The 21255-nt window shown below is 43.6% G+C and overlaps 1 protein-coding gene across 1 annotated transcript in view; it reads left to right on the top strand.

The window, feature by feature from the left end:
* Nucleotides 1-21255, top strand: part of myt1lb (myelin transcription factor 1-like, b) — a gene marked incomplete at both ends in the record, with an annotated part of 58273 nt that overhangs the window by 32020 nt on the left and 4998 nt on the right. Inside the window, 11 exons of the mRNA XM_079174143.1 lie at nucleotides 1028-1162; nucleotides 5502-5592; nucleotides 7619-7726; nucleotides 8649-8875; nucleotides 9377-9663; nucleotides 15395-15625; nucleotides 17489-17610; nucleotides 18130-18192; nucleotides 18978-19046; nucleotides 20652-20714; nucleotides 20881-20964. Coding sequence (XP_079030269.1) covers nucleotides 1028-1162; nucleotides 5502-5592; nucleotides 7619-7726; nucleotides 8649-8875; nucleotides 9377-9663; nucleotides 15395-15625; nucleotides 17489-17610; nucleotides 18130-18192; nucleotides 18978-19046; nucleotides 20652-20714; nucleotides 20881-20964 — 1480 coding nt within the window. The remainder of the gene's footprint in view (nucleotides 1-1027; nucleotides 1163-5501; nucleotides 5593-7618; nucleotides 7727-8648; nucleotides 8876-9376; nucleotides 9664-15394; nucleotides 15626-17488; nucleotides 17611-18129; nucleotides 18193-18977; nucleotides 19047-20651; nucleotides 20715-20880; nucleotides 20965-21255) is intronic.

Raw genomic sequence — 21255 nt, 5'->3', positions numbered from 1 at the left:
TGTGTACGTTTTTGTGTTTTTGGTTGCATAGTCAAGGGTGTGGAGTCACGCTTTTTAAATGTATAGTATGTAAAGTGCTGTTATATGTGATAGTCATAAAATCACATTCAGTTGTCATTGATACCATATACATAATCGTGCACTAAGAAGAGCACTGCCTTATCTAATAATTAATAAATTGTTCAAAATAAGACTTTTTGAAGTGAATAAAAAAGAAAATTACACCCATTGCAGGAAATCCCAGACAGGTTGACTTAACATACATAATAACATCTAAGTAGCAGAAGTACACACTTTCCTTACTGATAACAACTGTGCGCAGCTCTCCACATGATTATCTATTTCCTTATGTCATAGCTGGTGAGGCCTTTACACACTGGGGGTGTTGTTTTTTTTCGGAGCGAGGTACATTTTTCGGAGCTTTCGCACCGCGAATAAAGACATCAGCCGATCATTTTAGTGAGACGGAGATATTTAAGGCGTACACTATAGTGCACAGAGGATCTGTAGTCCGACCCAAGACCACACCCTTTATAACTCCTTTCAATCTCACAAAGGCCGCGCAGACTAGATCCACTTCTTCAGTTCTTACCTTTCACAATAAAAGCCCAAGACATAAACACTGAGGAGCTTCAGTCAGATATAGGAAACTGAAAAATAATTAGCTTACAGTAGCTAAGGCTAACAATTTAGCTCAGACAGACAGATAATGTGCTGGTAGTTGGTCCTCTGCCCGCGACAATCTATTCTCACCTTTTATTGAATGAATTTGCATCGCTGCTTGTATGAATAGTTTAGGCGAGTATTTCGCATATTGGTGTGGTGCCGGTGTGTGAAGGCCTTTATTCACCTATGCCACTGTAACTCCCTTGTGACTAACTTGACATCGAGGAGAGCTGTTTCTTTGCCTCTTAAAGCTCTGATGTTGTGTGGCTGCCACAGTGCCAGCCTCCACATGTGCTACCGTGATACATCACTCCGGCATTTCGTTACGTGTGGTCACCTCAATATGACTCTCTGCCCACAGACGCCTCGCGTGCGGACAAGAAGGAGAGCAGGTGTCCGACACCGGGCTGCGACGGCACGGGTCACGTCACGGGCCTGTACCCCCACCACCGGAGCCTGTCCGGCTGTCCGCACAAAGACAGGGTGCCACCAGAAAGTAAGCGCTCCGGCCACACGCCCAGCCAAAACAACCGGTTGGGCTCATTCACCCAACCGGTGGCCTTCACGTTCTTTGATGTGCAGGAAATCGGCATGTTCCCCGCGATCCCTGCTGTGTGTCTGGCTCGTTGTGTGTGCACTGTGCTCGCCGTCGTGCGACTGTGTTTGATATTTCAGCCTGGGAGGGGGGGGTCAGACGGGCTGCACTTCTCTTGTGACCTTTTGCATGGGGCCGTGGTTTTGCTTGCGGATTGCCTGCCTAGTGTGCCGTGGTGATGAGGTGGGAGATGAGGCCTCGGTGATGCGTCAGTAGCGGCGAGGCAGCAGTTGATGGGATGGTCAAGAAGTGTCAGTCTGCAACTTACTTGACTGCATGAGACTTTCTCCTCCACTAGATTGGCTGACAGTGATGGAGAGCGTATGATAATCCCATCCACTGTTGTTGGTTTCATCATTGTAGGGGATGTGCGGGGTTGCATGCTTCTTCACAGCATGGTTTGAATGATGAGAAAAGGTTGCCATACTTTTGCACTCCATTCATTTGTGTAGAGTTGTAACAATATTTGAGCCTGAACATTTTATATCCCCAACCTAAACCTGAGAGTGCTCTCAGACCTTGATAACACTGAGCCTGCCACAGCCACCCATAAACCCCATTCATTTATTTGTAGTCTTTGGTTAATTAAGTTCTGTTGAATAGACGGGCTGTATCATATCTCCGAGCCACAGATCAAGTGAAGTGGCAATAAACATTAGCCTTGGAATGAATAGTGAGTTTTTCCCTTTTGAGATCTCACCCCGGCTATTTAGTATCGTTCACCTTGTGCAAACTTCTCAATAAAAGCCCATTTACACATTTCATTGACTGCAGCGTGAAAATCAAGTTATGATCGGTCGGGACCCAGACCGCAATCAAAATACAAGAGGGTTTTAATAATGGCAAAGAAATCAGTCACCATTAAAGCCAGGCTTGTAAAGTCCAGCAGTGTCACAGACGAGTCTGGCTCTAACCTGAGGAGTGCTTCTCTCCCAGACATGTGAAAGGACTCAGAGCAGTTGACCTTGACCGGGATCCAGAGCCCCAAAATGGAATTTGGAATGGGCTTGAATTGATTGTCACTGGAGATTTTGGAATACGATGTCTCTGTTCCATTCTCGAGTGCCTCAATTGTGTTGATGGGGCTGACTTTTTGGGGGAAATGATACCACCAATACTGCACAGGATGCTTTGTATCACACAGAGTTCTCCTCTGGATCTTTGCAGCGTCATCTTCAGTCCTCCTCCTCCTTCAAAAGGACACTTGAGAGTGAAACACAGACGCAATGTCGCTGTTCAAAGGTGACCTGCTTTGGGTGGCTTGTTTTCCTTAGGTCACTGCGTTACCAGCCAGTCAGTCACCAGGTTCCTGTCCATAGGTGGTCAATAGTCTCATACAGGCTCTTTGTTTCACACATGCAGCGGCCTGTGGGGTCACTCTCTATCAAATCAAATGGAGGTTTTTCTTTACATTTCAGATTTTGTTCTAACCGTATGTATATGCAGTTTGAGACCCAAAAAAATGAGTTCTGTAATATATTTCTTGTAGTCTTTTCGTTTTTTTTACCGTGGGAATGTTGTCATTTTCACCCCCTAAAAACACATTTTGTAGGTTTCAATGTCTTCAGACACAGAACTCCTACAGCCATGACATTTGGTAGGGGTGCTGATAAAATGGTGCACAACAGATAACAATGATTGAAAGGTACAAGCCGATGTCATATTTTTTTATTACTAGCCCAAAATGGCTGGTTTGGGGCCCCAGACGGGCCCTCAAAGTATATACATATTTCCTGATCAAAATATATTATTTGATTGGTTGTTGTGCCAAATTGCAGGGGCTCTAACATAAACAGAATCAGATATATAGCAAGTATAACTCGCCAATATTGCAATTTGGCATGCAGTTAACACACCAGTCATAATTTAGTTTTAATGAAGGCTCACCTCCTGGCAGTGCCCCTGGTGTAGGAAATAACCGGAATAACAGGCAAACCAACTTTAAAAGTGAGGTATTTTCTTTTTTTAAATAATAATTAGTGGATCTAATTTATGCCGATGTGAAGAGTTCATGTGGATTTCAAAAAGTATACTTGAAAGTATTACATTTGAATTTGGTGCGGTGGAAGGTAAGGGTGCAACGGATCACACAACTCACAGTTTGGATGGTGTCGTGGTTTAGAGTCACAGATCGGATCAGCAGGACAGAAATACAACTTTGAAAGATTCCCGATCACATTTATGTTTGCCGCTGATACCTATTGCTGATAGTCGATGAGCCGTCTGGAACAATCCTTTCACTGTTCTGAAGTCAGAGTAAACCATCAAAAATTCCAAATATCATCCTTGTACTTTGTCATCTACAGTGCTAATTTGCATAAAAACACACAATTCAAATTTCAAGAAAATAAATGATTGTATTTTTGTTAATAAAAACAAATAGTAGTTTTAATGATATAATACAAGCAGCTTAGAGCTGGTGTTTATTCATCTCTAATATCTGTTTATGTTGTGAAAACATCTCCTTCTAATAGCTGGATTTATTCAAGTTTCTCACCAAAACTACATTTTACTAGATTACATTGAACACATCATGATAACGTTATAACTAACCTTTGCCCAATACTTATTTTTTATGGAATAGACACTTTAATGTATAAGACGATAATGTAACTCAAAGGAACCTCCTTATGTTAGCGGTTAGCTCCGGTGCTGCTAACCTTAGCTTTCCTCCTGCTGATCTCTGCACAGATCTGTTGTTCACATCATCAGAGATCAGCGACTAGAAAGCATAAATGCTGATCTCCTGATCGCATATTTTACTGATTATCGGCCGATAACGACGGTCAGTAAAACTCTTATTTCACACAATGATGGTTGAACTGTAAATAATCCACGGTTCATGGGTGGGATCCGTATGGATAGTAGTAGGTGTGAACTCTTCTCAGAGAGGAAAAAGATAAGCAGATTGCTATTAACAATTACATTTATACAGTATCTAATTTAAATTTAAATGGATTAAATCACACTTTCAGATGTTCTTTTCATATAATAATAATAATACTGATAATAATAATAATAGATAATCAACATCAAACACATGTTCAACGATGCAATTTGTCCAAAAACACACATTTTTTTGGGGATTCAAAATGACCACCTGTGGGTCCCGGGGACTCATTCCATTGAAAGCCTATCAGCATCACTGGGCAAGTCCCTCTGCCCTATTAACACGTTTGCTGTACTGAATGGACAATGTATTATTAATGCACTGGCTTCATTTAATTGGCAAATCACACAGTGCAACCAGACTGTTCCTTGGGAAATGTGAAAACTGACGATTAAATTATATCTCAAATTCATTAATTCCCATTCCTGTTTGCTCATTGTGGCTCATTGTGGTTTATTCTTTTCTCAGCATCCCGACAGTTCGGTCCGCGCCCACTGAACTAAGCTCACTGCTTTCATTTCTCGCCTCTCTATGTGTGTGTGTGTGTCTTTGCAGAGGACAAGGCAAAACTGGGATATGCATAATGTATTGGCTTGTGGCATGTCGAGGTGGCAGGCTTTTGTCCAATTACCTGCACCGAACGGCAATTAGTATGTGAGGGAAGGAGGATGATGAGGGGTTAAAGTTTAAGGGGGTGATAATGATGAAGCCGGTGCCGATGGGGTTTGGCCCCGTGCGCGCTGCTGATTTGGAGACGACCCCTTCCCGGCGCCCGCGGTGCTCCGGCAGCTCCTCTCGGACATCCATAGATCATTAATCTAATTGGCTGGTTGCCGAGGGGATCTGAGACAGTTATGGACTCTTTTAATGGTAAATGGTATTGAAGACCGCGCTATCTACCCTAACAACGTACGGCTGATAACAAAGCTCAGTCTATCAAGGAGCTGTATTCCATGCGTCCTCCATTGATTTCAAGGCTGCTGTTTTGCATGATTGCTAACCGTTCTCTGCATGCCCAAAATGTCCCTCCATTTCCGTCTCGTGCCGGCTCTGTCCTGTTAAACTCAAATGACATCTTTTTATTCATGACTGTCCCTATTCCATGAATACTAATTTGAAAGGCCAGATAAGTGGAAGCAATATGGTGGGAAACCTCGCCTGCCCTCTCAAACTAATGTTCATTAAAATGAAGGAGGGGTCATTTGGGTTCACACAGGCTCATTTCTTAATGATGTTTATAATGCCAAGCTCCTCACACACTAATAGAGCTCGTGCGTGATTGTAAGGGGCTCCTAACCTTCCCTGTCTTTCACTCCTGTCTCCTGTCTCCTGTCTCCTGTCTGCGTAAAGTCGTGGCTATGTATGAGAATGTTCTTAAGTGTCCTACGCCTGGCTGCACGGGACGCGGCCATGTCAATAGCAACAGAAACTCCCACCGAAGGTAAGTGACAGCCTGCCCATATATGGCACTGTCCATGTTGCACCCTCCTTTTTTTCACCGTGGGACTTTTTTTTGGGAATATCATCTTTTTATCCTCTTTTTATCTTTTTTACCCCCCCCCACACACACACATCATTTTTCTGTTTAGTTATTGTCAAAACCATTCTTTTTTGTCTCTGCAACACATTACTTTGGGTGTGTGGACAAGTCTTGATTCTTATGTCGGGTGGAAGGGAATAATTAAAGTAGTTCAGCTGCTTAACAATTAGAATGCAGCAATTCACACCCTCCGCAGCATAAATCATTTATCAGCTCTCGGCTGAAAAAAACTAAACCGGCATCCATCAGGTGCAGGTTTTGGAGGGAGAAACCGAAATAGCAGGGGGCACCGTTGCCGGCGCTGTCAGGCGGGGTGAGGTGACAGTGAGAGAGGAGTGTCACCCCGCAGCAGATGCTCAGGGAGTCGGGGCACAGCAGCAGCCATTAGCACCTCTCTGCCGCTCAGCCGGGGTGACAGGAGAGGCCTCTGTGCCGCGCTCGGTGACGGCCGCAAAATAGACACGCACATGGACACGCGCGGTAAACTTTCACCTTCACGAGGAAGAGCCGATATAAACCTCCATATGCCACCGCACACTTGATGCACGCTCTTGCACCTGCACACAGTCACGCACGTCTGATGACAGGTGTTCATGAGCACAGCTCTACACTGGCTTCAGGCCATTGTCAAAGATGATTTTTTTCACCGCGACCCGACACACTGGGGTTGACAGGCTGGATGGAGAATGATCGGGGTTAAGGATAACTACATGAACTTTTGTCACATTTGGTCAGTTCGTTGTCAGGAAGACGTCTTACAGACAGAAAATGTTATTGGAACATACTATAGGTGTAGATCCCAAGTGTTTGTGAGAGTGTGTGTGTGTGTGTGTGTGTGTGTGTGTGTGTGTGTGTGTGTGTGTGTGTGTGTGTGTGTGTGTGTGTGTGTGTGTGTGTGTGTTTGAAAGAAACAAATGCACTTTGTTATGTGCATTTGTCCATAGGGGAATATCTATTGAGAGAATTACTTCAAGCTGTTCAACCAGAAACATGCAAGCTGTTGCCAATTGTATCATTAATTTTAAGTGTTATAAGTATGGTGGCCGATGAGGGCATACTCGCTGCAACAGCCTAAACATTTCCATTGGGAGAGACGTGCTGCAGCTTCAGAGACGACGGCAATTCAAAAACACCCAAAACTACAACAACAACGTAAAATCTGCTGTAAAATGAAAATAAGGAGGCGCTGCAGAATGACGAGACAACCGCATTAACAGCAGACACGCTGCTATTACAGAAACAATGCAAAGTCACACACACACACCACCAGAACAAATGCAAACACTGCATATCCAGTCAGATTCTTCATATGAAGTTGGAAAGTGGAGTAGGGAGACAACATAAAAAGGTAGATATTTATTTTGTGCTTTTCCTTTAACAATAACAGATTACCATGCTGTTGTAACAGACTAAGGCCACATGCTCCCCTATGGCCTGGAGAACTTCTGTTGTGTTGACTGGATATGAGGTGCTTTGCTGTTGCAGTTGTTTTTTGTTTTTTTTGTGGTTCTGCATTTGCAGCGTGTTTGATGTTCATGCATTTATTTTTGGCTCCCTGCAGCACATTTGCGTTGTTGTATTTCTTTTGGGCTTTTCATAAGTTTTAAATATTTTAAATGTGTTTTTTTTATATTCTTTGAATGCAGCGTCCCTGAGGCTGCAGCACGTTTCTTCAAATGCAAATATTTTGATTTTTTTGCAGCTCGTATAAAAGTGATGAAAGTGAAGGATTTTAGATCAAGCAATAGGCAAATACTTTCCGAACTACAGTCAGGAATTACTAAACTGGAAGACGTTGCGATTGATAGATGTGCACTGGCTGACAAGCCAGACCTTTTAACGAGCCAGACCTTTTACAGCATGTGCGTTCAATGTGACATCGAGATGTAAGTTCCAGTGTGCAACTAAAGTGGCTTTCTCATTTCAGTCTGTCAGGATGTCCCATCGCTGCAGCCGAGAAACTGGCCAAAGTCCAAGAGAAGCACCAGGGCTGCGACGTCCCCAAGTCCAACCAGGCCTCTGACCGAGTCTTAAGGTAGTATTCACTCTTCACTCTCAAGTACATCACGTATGATGATGACACTCTCTGTTATGGGAAAATATGGGATATAATATGTCATGCTACAGCTTCCAGTGCATATTCAATGTGGTCTATTTTCGCACAGTGTTAAAATAGGTGCTGTATTTTGTGTTCAGGTGCACTGGCTGTAATGTGATGTAATACTTACCATGTAGAGAACTGTTTTTCAGTCACGTTAGAATGTGTTGCTCCGTTTTTCTGAAGCCGTTGAGATTCTTAAGGTCTCCCCTCTTTTTGTTTTACGTTCTCCTGTCCCGCGAGAATACTTCCAAGAGACTGAATGTTATTTCCAGGCTCACTATTGAAGGCAGATCGTTTTATTAGATTTGAACAAAATTGGCCTCATTCATCACAGCGAAGGCAGAGCTTTTCTCAATGAGAGCTGCTTTGATAGTCGCGAAAACGCAATGATGAAAAGTCATAAGTAATTGTACATTTTATATTTTTTATCAAACTGAACATCAACAGCACACGATCATACATTTCCATTTCTTCCTGGTCTTAGATGGAGGACATAAATGCATATCAGATGATAAAAGCACATCAGAAGTATGCAAGTGTAATAAAAGGGATGTGGAAATTCAATTTTGACCCTTTTGTATTGACTAGGCATGAAAAACACTTGTAGCTGCTTTTTTTTTTTATCAAGCAAGAGGAAGAAAACATCCATGCTATGGTGTATAAAAGAGATGCCCCACCTCTACTGTACCATCTCCCAGCATCATCCTCCATGTTCTAATCCTGGAGTATTACAGGCTGCCCCTTCCCCTGCATCTGCCCTTTTTTTTTTTGACCAAACCCCAAGTTCCCTCTCCTTCCCCTGGGCAATATTGAGTGCCTCGGTCCAACTTCCTGCCCCTCGTCATTTATTTTCCAGGCCTATGTGCTTTGTCAAACAACTGGACTATCCACAGTATGGTTACAAGAACAATGTTTCCACCAGCACGCCCCGCTCCAACCTGGCCAAGGAGCTGGAGAAGTACTCCAAGACCAGCTTCGACTACAGCGCCTTCGACGGCAGTAACAACCACCAAGTGTACGGGAAACGGGCCATCGCACCCAAAGTCCACGGGCAGAGAGACTCCTCCCCCAAAGGATACGACGGTACGATTTCATGTCTACTTCTTCATTCCTCTCCCATTGTCTTAACTGTTGATCAAGATTGAGTTAACTCATGTGTGCCTACAACATGATGAAGATTCCTTTGCTGCATCAAGGAAATACATTTTAGGGTCACAAAGAATATGTTGTGGAATCCTCTGACGTGGGATATTATTTTAGATTTGGATTAGAGTGTCAATCAAAATACCAAATCTTATGGACTATGCATCTAAAAATGATAAACGTTTGATAGAGAAAGCAATCTTCTTCTTAAATTTGTTCAAGATATCTTTCAGAAATCCTAAACTGTGGGCAGTATTTGGCACAGAAACCCATAAACACACTTCATTAGGGGTACACTGACGGGTAACCCCACCTCGACTTCATTTACTCACCTTTTATGAATGGGAAAACAATCCATATATAACACACAGTATAAGCATCGATCAAAATGCACACGGCCCTCTTTTCATTTCCAATGTCTTGAACGCGACCCCCCCGCAGCCAAGCGTTACTGCAAGACCTCCAGCTCGGCCAGCAGCACCACCAGCACCTACGCTCCCAGCAGCAGCAGCAGCAGCCTGAGCTGTGGAGGCGGAGGAGGGGGCGCGGGAGGAGGCGGAGGGGGCGGGGGCAGCAGCGCCAGCAGCACCTGCAGCAAGAGCAGCTTCGACTACAGCCATGACATGGAGGCCGCCCACATGGCGGCCACGGCCATCCTCAACCTGTCCACGCGCTGCCGGGAGATGCCCCACGGCATGGGGGGGAAGCCCCAGGACCTGTGCTCGCAGGTAGGAGGGGCGGGGAGGGCTCACTTCATATCCTACATTCTGTCCACCGAAATGACACTAATGGGTGAATTCTGCAGGGTTCTCTTATTTTTTAAATGACAGGAAGTTACAAAGGTAACACTTTATTATTACCATCATTTATAAATGTTTGATAGTGAATTAGACTGAAGTGAATAGTTATTCACTGTTAACAAATAATGGAATGATAACTTATAATGTTTGATAATTATTAGTAACACATACAATTACATTTCATGTTATTTTATCACGAGTTAGTGAAATATGAAATAATTCATTCATGAATGATGTATTGTAACATAGCTGAAAAGAGACTGTTACATTCTGATTAGATTACTTAACTTTTTAATAACAGTTTGTTGTTGCGCACATAATATTTTATTTAACATATTAAGTATTTGTTAATGATTACCAAATGATTTATAAAACTTCTATAAACATTACCTTTATTAGATGAACCAGAAACTATTTATTAACTATTTAAATCTATTTAAATAATGTTTCTATAGATACTTTACAAAATATGAATTAACTACAAGGTATTATAATCATTATAATGTCAGTTGCAACTTAATAAATCCATCCAGATAATGTTTATGGACAGTTTACAAACATTAACAGGTCCGCAAATTTATAGATGTTTTACAAACGATTTCAAATCATTTTGTAATCATGTAAAATGTTATATGTGTAACAATAAGGTTGCAACAATTAGTTATAGCCTTACTAAACATTATTAACTATGGTGTCATTGTTTGATAACAGTAAAATAACTCTGATCAGTAGTATTACTGATGGTTGTTAAAGTGTTACCGTTACACTCGTGTCCTGATTCGACACCGCAGCCTCACATGACCCGACAGGATATTCACTTCGTAAGACTTCGGCCTCCTGCTGCAGTCAACAAAATCCACTGACAGATTATCTCTGTGCTTCCTTCATTATACTAACGCTGGCAGGGAGAACTGACAAAGATAGGGAGATTTCACGCACACATTCCATTATAGATCCGGGGGCTGTGTCTTACACTCAGGGCTCAGCAGGGCACTTTTTTATTTTCCGTCTGGGGATCAGATAGGAGCAGGACGAGGCGCCGCTTGACACGGCGTGAGCCCAGCGTGTCATTTCTGAGCAGATAAGGTGACGGTGTTTCCGTATTATCTGTACCCAGACGCTGAGCTGGAAAATGGGGTCCAGAGAGAGAGAGGGAGAGAGAGAGAGAGAGAGAGGGGGGGGGGGAGAGAGAGAGAGAGAGGGGGGGGGGGGAGAGAGAGAGAGAGAGAGAGAGAGAGAGGGGGGGGAGAGAGAGAGAGAGAGAGAGGGGAGAGAGAGAGAGAGAGAGAGAGAGGGGAGAGAGGGAGAGAGAGAGAGAGAGGGGAGAGAGAGAGAGAGAGAGAGAGAGAGAGAGAGAGACTTAATGCTAATGTTAATGTTGACAGCAGAGACTGCCAGATAGTGAGGGTGATGGAATTGAAAATAAAGAAAGAGAGCAAAGGAAGCCTCTTTTTTGTGGGAGGTTTCTAAATGTCACAGTACGGAAGGTGAGGAGAGGAGGATACAGGAAAGGAAGAAGGAGGGAGGGGAAAGGAGGGGAAAAAAAGCCGAAAGCAGGGCACTTCCAAAGAAAAGTGAAACGGAACGAAGTTGGCGGGAACAAACGCCTGAAGCTTGCAGGGCGTCCTCTGGTCCTACACCTCATTTCATTGACTGTCCTTCTCCTGCTTCGGGGCCAGACGGGCAGGATGCTCTCAGGGCAGGATGGGAAGATGGGAGACTTCAGAGGGTTTTTTTCTTCTTCTTCTTCCTCTTTCATCTCAACACCTCACCTCGTGGCACACGCTGTTCCTTTCTGTGTCTGAATGAAGCTTCACACACACATCTCTTCGCGCCTCCTTGTTTTTCCAGCCTGCTCGTCGAATTTATTCCACCATAGTGTCATTTTCTCCTCTAAACCTCTGAGATTGTTTGAATAAACACTCATTCTACCGCCTACCACCACACCAAATTCCATTCTCAAATTTCACACTTTTCAAGTTTCTTTAAACTTACTTTAAATATTCATCAGTTACGTTTGCAAATATTTATGAGTCACTTTTCCAAATCCATATGAAGCACTCAGCATAAATTAGATCCACCTCACAGCACTTATTTAAAAAGAAAATACTTTTAAAGCTGGTTGGCTTGTTACTCCCGTTATTTCTATTTCCCCAAAAACAGTGGTGAAGAACACCGGGAGCAAATGACTGGTGTGTTCAGTGCATGCCAAAGTACACCAGACCAAATTGCCCTTACTGACAATGTTGCTTTAAAGAAACAAAGATATACAAAATTGTCGCCCCAAAAGTAAATGGAGAGAGACGCAAATATACATTAATATCTATGGAGTGGAAGCACATATGTTGCAGATCCATATTATAGGCAGACATCTTTCCTGCTGGAGTTCGGCCATCTAGGGCTGCACAGCTGCATTCATAATGCTGATATTCAAATTATCATTAATACATTTAAGAATCATAGTGTGCAATAGTCCACCAGCTTCCACCTTCTCTTCTCTCCTGTCTCTCAAACACACACAGCGAGCTACACGCCGCTGTGTCCTGGTCTCTGTAAGCGGCTCAGTCCTTTGTCCAAAAGTCAAAATGTATTGAGAAAATACTCAACAATGTTTTTATCTATCTTAAATCCATATTTGTTGGCGTTTATCCTCTCAAAAAATTCACACACTTTTACTGTGGTCAAGAAACACAAATGGAGGCAAGCAGCTGTATGAATGGGGAGGTCGACCAGCACCAGAGATTCCATTTATAGAACCACAATAACACAACATCAGATATATGACAGCATGTCGTTGAGAAACAGAGACTGAATATAGCGCTAAATTCATAGCAGACGGTGCCTAGTTCAATATCATTCTGTTATCGTGGACATGTTGGGACCATCTTAGTGCCCCCCCCCCCCCCCTAAAAAGAATGGCGTTGAACGATAATGTGGTCATATGGCCCGAGCCTACTTTGCGTTAAGAATGCTATGCTGTGAGTCCACTGCCTTAATTGTTTTGACAAGTTCCGGAAAAATGATATGATATTACGAATCAGCCAGAACATTTTTATTACAATATTGGTCCGGTCATTACATTATTGGCTTTTATTACATTTTAAGGCATTATTACATTTTCAGGAAGTTATTACACACCGAATCCACTTCCTGTTCCAGTGGTTACAATGTAATGTCATGGAGAGGATGATAACCTTTGTATGTACTTTTTTTAACAGAAAGCTAACAAGTACAACGTTTTAAACACTCAGCTTTAAGAGAAGCAGTTATAGGAAGCAGGCATCCTAATAAACAACAAACAAACTTCACTCAAAGACATAAACAGGCATCCATGAATGTATATGTTGTTTCTAGAGAAACTGAGCCGTCCTTCTCAAGAATGCATGAAGAGAAGGAGGGAATGGTGAGCCAGCGGAGTGTAGAAGAGGCCAGAGAGGACGTGATGCTGGTTTTATTTTAGGACATGGAACAGGTGAGCAGAAGTAATGTGGCGACAATTCCCCAGTGACTTCTCCCGCCCCGGTCCTTTTCCTCCCAGCGTGTCCATGGCAACGGAGGTCAGGGGGTTACGGGAGGGCCAGTGCGAGGAGGGGTGGTCTCTGGCGACGGAGGTGGGAGACATCTTCTCACATCATCCTCTTTAATTTGATATGAAGGGGTGGGTCTCTTAATTGGACGGTGACAGACAATATAATGGTGGACGAGGGGAGGGCGGTCCACTGAGCATATCCACCAGGAAGAGAGGAGGCGTGTTGGATCTATTGCCCAGAAACTTGACCTTTATCTTAGAAAGACTGTTTCTATTGTACAGTCCTTTACTCATTACTCATCTTCTGCCTCCGCCTCACTCTCTTTTTTCAGCCAAACCTACAATTTGACTTTTACTGGAGTTTTAATAGAGTGTGTGTTTGATAGAGGCAGACACCTACATCATGGTATGGAAGCCCATTAGGGACTTTATTATAATGTTAATGTAAACTTGAAAATAATGATAAAATAAACTCAATTTACATTTTTATTTTTACACACTCATCGTCATTCTATGACCACATTAAAACAAAATGGCTTTTTGACATTTCATTTTCAAATTATTGTCAGAAAATTGTATTTTCATTTTGACTTGAATATTGCTAGCGTAAGTAGAAAATAAGGTTACATTGTTTATATTGCATTTAGATTTTCAAATTTGATTAGAAATATGAACATTGTCAACTGTACAGAGGGGTAAGGTTTAAAAAATCAAAAGTCCTTTTTCCTTTTGATAATGTCATAGAATGCCCATACGAGTATGTGAGAATGAAAATGAAAATTGGACTTTTGCATTTTCAATTTTACTCAAATAACACATACATATGTGGAATATTAGAATTCTTTTGTGGAATTACATTTTTCATTTTCATGTTTACAATATCATTTTAATAAAGTCCCCCTTGGGCCACTGTATCATGGGTTGAAGTCAGCTGAGAGTTGTATAGACAGGTGCTTTTGTAAAGTTTGTGTTGTGTCTGCTCAGCCGCTCTCTGTTTTGTCTTGCACCAGGAGAATCCACCCCTAGGGACACTGTCGGCTGGAATCAACATAGAGCGGGCTTTCCTCCTTGTGAAAGAAAGCAAGGAGGAGGAGGAGAGGAGAGGAGAAAGGGAGTCAGATAAGGGGTCATTAATGAGAGCAAGGACACAAACATGTGCACACGCCGACCAAAACATAAGCCTTGCGGGAGTGGGGGCTCGGCTGCATACAGCACGTGCTGGATGTAGATTAAAGGAAAGGCGTGTGTGCATGGATGTACAGATACAAGCCTACGCTCAGGAGGCACAGCCAAGGCTGTTAGCTGGATGTGGCCCACTTAGTCCCAGAACACAGTATCGTCGTGCCTCTATTTTTGGGACTGCAGCAGTCTAGTTCCAGCCACTGCTGCTCATCACTGCTCTCAACCCCAAACCCCACCCCTAACCCTCAGCCCCTGTCCCCCTGTGATGTCCACTCACATTAGGCTCACACACACACACAAAGTCATGCACACACACTCTTCTGACAGCACATAATAGTGGGATGGAAAGAAACGAGAGAGAGAGAGAGAGAGAGAGAGAGAGAGAGAGAGAGAGAGAGGAGGGGTTCACAGAGGCATGCACTCGTCCTTGAGCACACTGATGACCTGCTCTTCTTTTGACCCTCTTTTGTGAGTGTCACACCACATTGCTGCTGTACACCGCAGGTGTCCAATGTTTCATCCTAGACTGACAAAAAAAACACATTGGAATATTGTTTCAGGTATTTGAACTGCAGGTGTTCTTGATCCATCTTTCCAGATATCTAAAAAAAACTTCAAAAGTGAACACATCACTGGAGGAACAGAACAATTCTTCATGTACTTCTTTAGTATTCACCATGTGTTCAGCTACTGTTTTACCCTCCTCTGATGCTAGAATATGAATTTGACTGCTATTTAATCAGAAACCCTCGCTCTCTTTCATCCCCTTCTCTCCATCCCTACCTCCTTATGTTCTGTGCACCCTTTTACCCCCCTCCTCATAATCATCCCACTGAAAACACCAAACTCAACACACACACACACACCCATCCCCTCCACATATACTGACTTCACCCCCCACCCACCCACGCACACATGCACGCACACAAACCGCATTCCACTTTCCAGAGCCCGGGTCTAGACGTTGATGAGAACGGTACGTTGGACCTGAGTATGAGCAAGCGTCTGTGCAGCGGCGGCGGAGGGGACTCGGTGCTCACCCCTCTAGAGCCCATGTCCCCCCAGAGGCAAGCCGCCCTGCTGGGCTCCCGCTGCTACGGCATGGGGGACGCGGCCGACTGCTGGGACCTGCCCGTAGACTACACCAAGATCAAACACATAGACGAGGACGAGAAAGAGGTAAAGGAGGAAACAACGAGCAAAATGTTGGGAATTCACTTGACCACTCACGTGGGTTTTGGGCCATAGAACACATATATATATGTTATGTACCAGTTCAAATCTAGGAGAAGTTTCCTGTCACGGTTGAGTCGCCTGAAAGAAAGTTGAATAATATTGTGCTAATTTTAGCAGAACACATTTAGTCATCACTCGTATGCATAATGTTTCATTTTTGACCATGAGACTACTGTGCTCTCTGCCCCAGAATGTCCCGTCACATGTTCACTCTCCTGTAAGGTGTTCATGACGATACCAGGACGAGATGGAAATGTTGATGATAGCTTGTGCTTTTTGATGCTGGTAGACGGTACAGTTGGCGTAGTGTCTGTTCAATGTGTCCCAGCCCAAATGATTTCCCTCCAAGCCGTTGATTTAACACACCGTCTGCAAGTCAAACATTTGCATTGCCGTCTGATTGTCTTCCAGCTTTGGTACCTCCCTGTCTTAGGCGCCCGTTTTGGTATCATTACAAAGTCTTATGAGGGATTTTTGAGGGAAACCTAATGAATCCGCATGTTAATTGATGTCAGCATTGCCATGCACAGAGGTATCCGCTCTGTTTGTATCATGCTTCCCGCATGCCGGCTTTCTGTTTTTACATTTTCGCTCCTCTCCAAAAATGAATTATGCAAAGTAGCACCTTGGGAGGGAATCGGAATAGCTCATCTCATCAAAGAACTGCTGGAAATCAATGCAGCACTGCTGGGTGCGCCTGTCGGCGGGGTGCACGGGCGCGTGTATGCACACACGCTTCTCTGGCGGCGTATGTGCAGGATATGAATATTCATATGCGCGCGCGTGTGTGTGTACCCATGTCTCTTTGGGAGTGCGTCTGCGTGTATCTGCGAGTTCCATCCCCAGCCTACTTTCCGCCCCGTATGTATGCATGTGTCGTCCTCCTTCCTGTCTGCCTCTCAGCCTGCGCTCCCTTTAATTGGAGACGCTCGCTGGCTGACCCAGCATCACACGGAGACAGCTTGAGCGCTGGATAATTTGGGCTGTATCTGGACCCGTCTCCTTATGGGCATTACTGTACGTACACTGTGAGTGCGAAAGAAAAGAAAGAGGATGTTTTTTTTTGTTTTGCATCAACAGCCGTCGTGCCCCGGCTGCAAGCACTGCAGACAAAGCACAGCCAGGCACGGCCAGCAGCGCTCTGACGCTGCGCCGCAGTGCCATCTAGCAGGATGACTGGTGCATTACGAGAGCAGAGCAGGCCAACTCCCCTCAATGTTCTGTTCTCGCTCGCACGCCACAATGCTATACCAACATGTGCAAACCGCACGAGCAAGCACACTCACACACTCTACACTAAGTTTGGCACTGAGTCATTATTTCATCTCAGGGGATCTATTTTCTTGCTCTGTTAGACTGACAGGTGAGGCTCAATAGTCACACAGGCTCAACCATTAGTATTCAAATTGACAAGACTGTTTGGTCTGACAGAAGTGTGTGTGTGTGTGTGTGTGTGTGTGTGTGTGTGTGTGTGTGTGTGTGTGTGTGTGTGTGTGTGTGTGTGTGTGTGTGTGTGTGAACAGACAAAGTGTTGAGGACGGAAGGCGAAGCAAAAAGGCTATTTTATGAGAAACTCTAGTTATGAGTTTCATCATGTGCCAGTTAATGAAATCCTTTCTAACTCACAGTTGAGTGCGTGTGTTGTATAATAACGGCACACAAGCAGTGTTCAAACTTCTTGAATGTGTAACGATGGAGCGAGAATCAAAAATATATCCCTCTTCATCCCTCTCTTCCCCTTTCCCTCCCCGCCTTCCTTCCCCCACCCCCCTCCGTCTCTTCTTCCTCTCTCCTGCCCGATCTCAGCCGGACGACCTGGACCCCTTCCACGACCTGCTGGAGGACCGCTCCTACACCACAGACGTCAACATGCCCAGCCCCAAGCCCAAGTACGTCCACTGCAAGGAGAGCAAGAAGGACCTGATAACGTAAGAGCCCTCCTCCTCTTCCCAAACGGCCCCCAGTGTTCCTCCCATCCACCCGACCTCACTTGCTTCTCCCCCACTCCCGCTCTGCTCAACCCCCCATCTTATTTCTTTCTTTTGTTTTCATCTTTTGTCTTTGCTCCAGTTAACCTCAGGGAACCACTGCCCCTTTCTCTCTCCCTCTTCCTCATCCTGTGCTGCTGGCTTTGCTCTATGACTTTTTATTTAACAGCTTTATCCATTTGTCCACACCAATCTCAGAGCTGGCAGCTTCCTCTGATGCCCCCCCCCCCACCCCCGCTTTTGATGCTTTATCATTATAAGACACCACTAGACGTCAGTGTGCCACAGCTAGTGTAGCTGATCTCAGGAAATCTCGATATTGATCACAGAGAGTGAAGCTAAACTGGAAACAATGAAAACCAATCAGAAACAACCTTCCCCGCTCCCTTTTTCTGTAATTTTCACATTTCCCTCTCCTTCCCTTTGGGCTTATAAATCTGTCTATTTTTCCGGTGGAAGATGTCCCACATCGGGGTGTGATGGAAGTGGTCACTTGACGAGCAATTTCTCCTCACATCGAAGGTGTGACTTCCTTTTCTCCTGGTGGATTCTCTTTATTGTTTTCAGTTTACCTTGACTATGCTGTCAGACACCTGTAGGCAGAATGTCTCTCTCTCTCATATGTTAGCCCGTTGACTATTGGCGACTTGACATGCCGAGACAAGGGTGTCATGAAATAAGGGAAGACTAAATGAATTTAAAGATTGGATACATGCTGGTTTTTAAGCTAAACCTCGGGATGAAGTGATTTCTCAGTGGGCCGGCTGTAAAGCCTTCTAAGCCGATGTTATTCAGTCCTCCAGGCCTTTCCCACAGTGCAATGCAGACTAAGCATTTGCCAATCAGAGTGAGAAGACTTGAGCAGAGTTGTCGAGTGTTGCGGTGTGAGGTGAGTCTGCGAGGGCTGAGTGATGCAGTCTGGAGGCTGACATGGCTGCACGTACATGAGATTTCCCCCGGAACAAGCTCACTACTCCAGCTAAGTCGCAGTCTTTGAAAACAACCCCATATGTTAATTCACTATGTTTTATTCACTCAGTCCTGTTTGAAGTAGAGTGCAGAGCACACCGTGCGTGAAAACAAGACTTCGCTGTTGTTACATATATATTCAAATACTCAGAGGGTTAACTTATTGAAATCAGCTCCCTTCACTTGCATCATGGCTTTTCTTTTTTCTTTTTGCATTTCCTGGTTGATGTTTTCTGTGTTTGTAAATGTCTGCTTGTAGAGACGAGTGTGGTCTGAGAGATGACTTTGTGTTGCAGCGGTCGTGGTGTGACTAATGTTCCACTGGTTGTATTTCTCAGTCTCTCAGGTTGTCCTTTAGCCGATAAAAGCATTCGAAGTATGCTGGCCAACAACGCACAAGAGCTCAAGTAAGGCGTGAGATGATTCACTGACATGTGTATGATTTGTGTGTCATGCTCATTCTGCCAAGGTCCACCTCATTAGAGTTGGTGCACATAACATGGTAAACAGGTAAAGCACAGTAGGCTGCTCAAATATGGAGTCATGGAGCTTTATTTCACTGCTTTCTAAGGAAAACACTTTCTAGTCTGGTGATATTTAATGTTTATATGTTGTCAACAAATCCCTTAAATATAACCAAACTATTGATCCTTCTAACAAGTACATTGGTATATATATATATATATATATATATATGTTGTGTGTATATATATGTGTGTATATATATATATATATATATACACACATACTCACCATCACACCAAATGTGGATTTATTGATTAATTAATGCGCCACTAAAGCTAGTCCCCAAAAAATGCATTTCTTTATGTTTGAGTATGTTTGCTAGAAACTACAGTTCCCAGATGATAAAGGCAATTCCTTATTCTTTTGTTTTGTTTTTATGAAACTAAATATTTATGATCCGTTTTAAAAGATTTACATCCTCAGCAGGAACTGATGGGACTGCCACAGACAGGGTAGGGAAGTCAGAATGGACCAACATAGTTTTGGTCTTTTCATGGGATTTGCTGACATTAAGCAAAATATAGAATATTGCCAGCCTTATTCTTATCTAATCCAATAATTATAACCAGTGTGTGAAACACTATCTCTCTCAAGGTCTCTCAAACCCCTAAACAACACCTAGGACCGACGGAAAACCTCAACATCACATTTTTTGAGGGTTTTCAAAAACTTAAACTAACAAATTTGTATTTATTCATACCGTAAAGTTTGTTTAATGGTCAGCAGCACAGGAAATGCAACTGACAATGAATAGTCAGCAAATGTACTGTATATCTGCTCGCATGGATAATGCTGGACACATCTAAATATATATGAACATAGCCTAATTAATTTTTTTCTCTCATGTGTTCCTGGTTTCAGATAATCTTATGTCTGTGAAACAGGTGGAAAAAAGGGTTTCTACGTTACTTTTTTACCATCAAGAAAACCTTTTTTTTTGTTTGGATCATTTTTTAAGATCAAGTGTTTCTTGTTCAGCCACAAGAGGCTGACGTGCACTACTCCATGCTCTATAGAACTAAAAGCATTCATGGTTCCTTTTCTCTCACTTGCTTCTTTGGGCTTCCATACTAAACAGATTAATACAAATAATAGCGCTTTGGCTGCACCATATATGGACCCTGTATGCTCTGAGAACATTTTAGATTTTAGAATTTTTTGAAATTGTAAGAAAGGTTTCACTAACTTAATTTCACAAAAATGTAGGATGTTGAATGTTATGTTGTTACAGCTATACGAATAGAGTGATAAATACAAGAGTCATCCTAGTCTGTCCTAGCCGCTCACACACAGGACCCCTACGATTGTCACTCTAATTATAACCATAGTGAAGCAAATGTTTGCCCCTGCGTTGTCACCTTTAATACGAAATGGACATAACAACGGCTGTAAAAACTATAAATATACACACAACACGGGGTACCTTATCCTCAGGATGCTGCACCTTTGCTGTAGACCCTGAGCCCTTTTTGTGTTTTCTGCCCCAGGTGCCCGACACCAGGGTGCGATGGTTCGGGACATATCACTGGCAACTACGCCTCACACAGAAGGTACAACACACGTGAACCGGTGCCTCCCTTTATCTCAATACATCTCTCTTTTTCTGCCTCACATACATCCTAAATGTATCATTAGTAAACTTAGTTTACACACACACACACACACTCTATATGCTTCAGCTCTGTAACATACACAACGTGTATCATTTCTCTGCAGTCTCTCAGGGTGTCCGCGGGCTAGGAAAAGTGGGATAAAGATCATCCACAGTAAAGAGAACAAGGAGGACCAGGAACCTATCAGGTACAGCACAAAAGAGCCAAGCGCTGTTTTTCCAATCAGTACTTTGCTGTTTGGCCGAGCAGGAATAAATCAGTATTGGCCTCTGACGAGACAACTGTGGTATGAGGGTAAAGTTTGAAGCCAAATCTGAAGGTGCAGGAGAAACTTCAGAGAAGCAGAGGCAGTAGCAGTTTAGAGAGGGGGAGACTCTGCGGTCTCTGGTGAACTCCTGCAGACACACAGGTAAGGAAAGACAGAGAGGCAAGCAGAGAGGGAGAGACGGAGGCAGAGAGAGATTGATCGGACTCTACC

This window comes from Pholis gunnellus, assembly GCF_910591455.1.
Source record: "Pholis gunnellus genome assembly, chromosome: 15".
Taxonomy (NCBI): domain Eukaryota; kingdom Metazoa; phylum Chordata; class Actinopteri; order Perciformes; family Pholidae; genus Pholis; species Pholis gunnellus.
The sequence above is the reverse complement of the archived record's forward strand: the minus strand, read 5'-3'. Positions and strand labels throughout refer to the sequence as shown.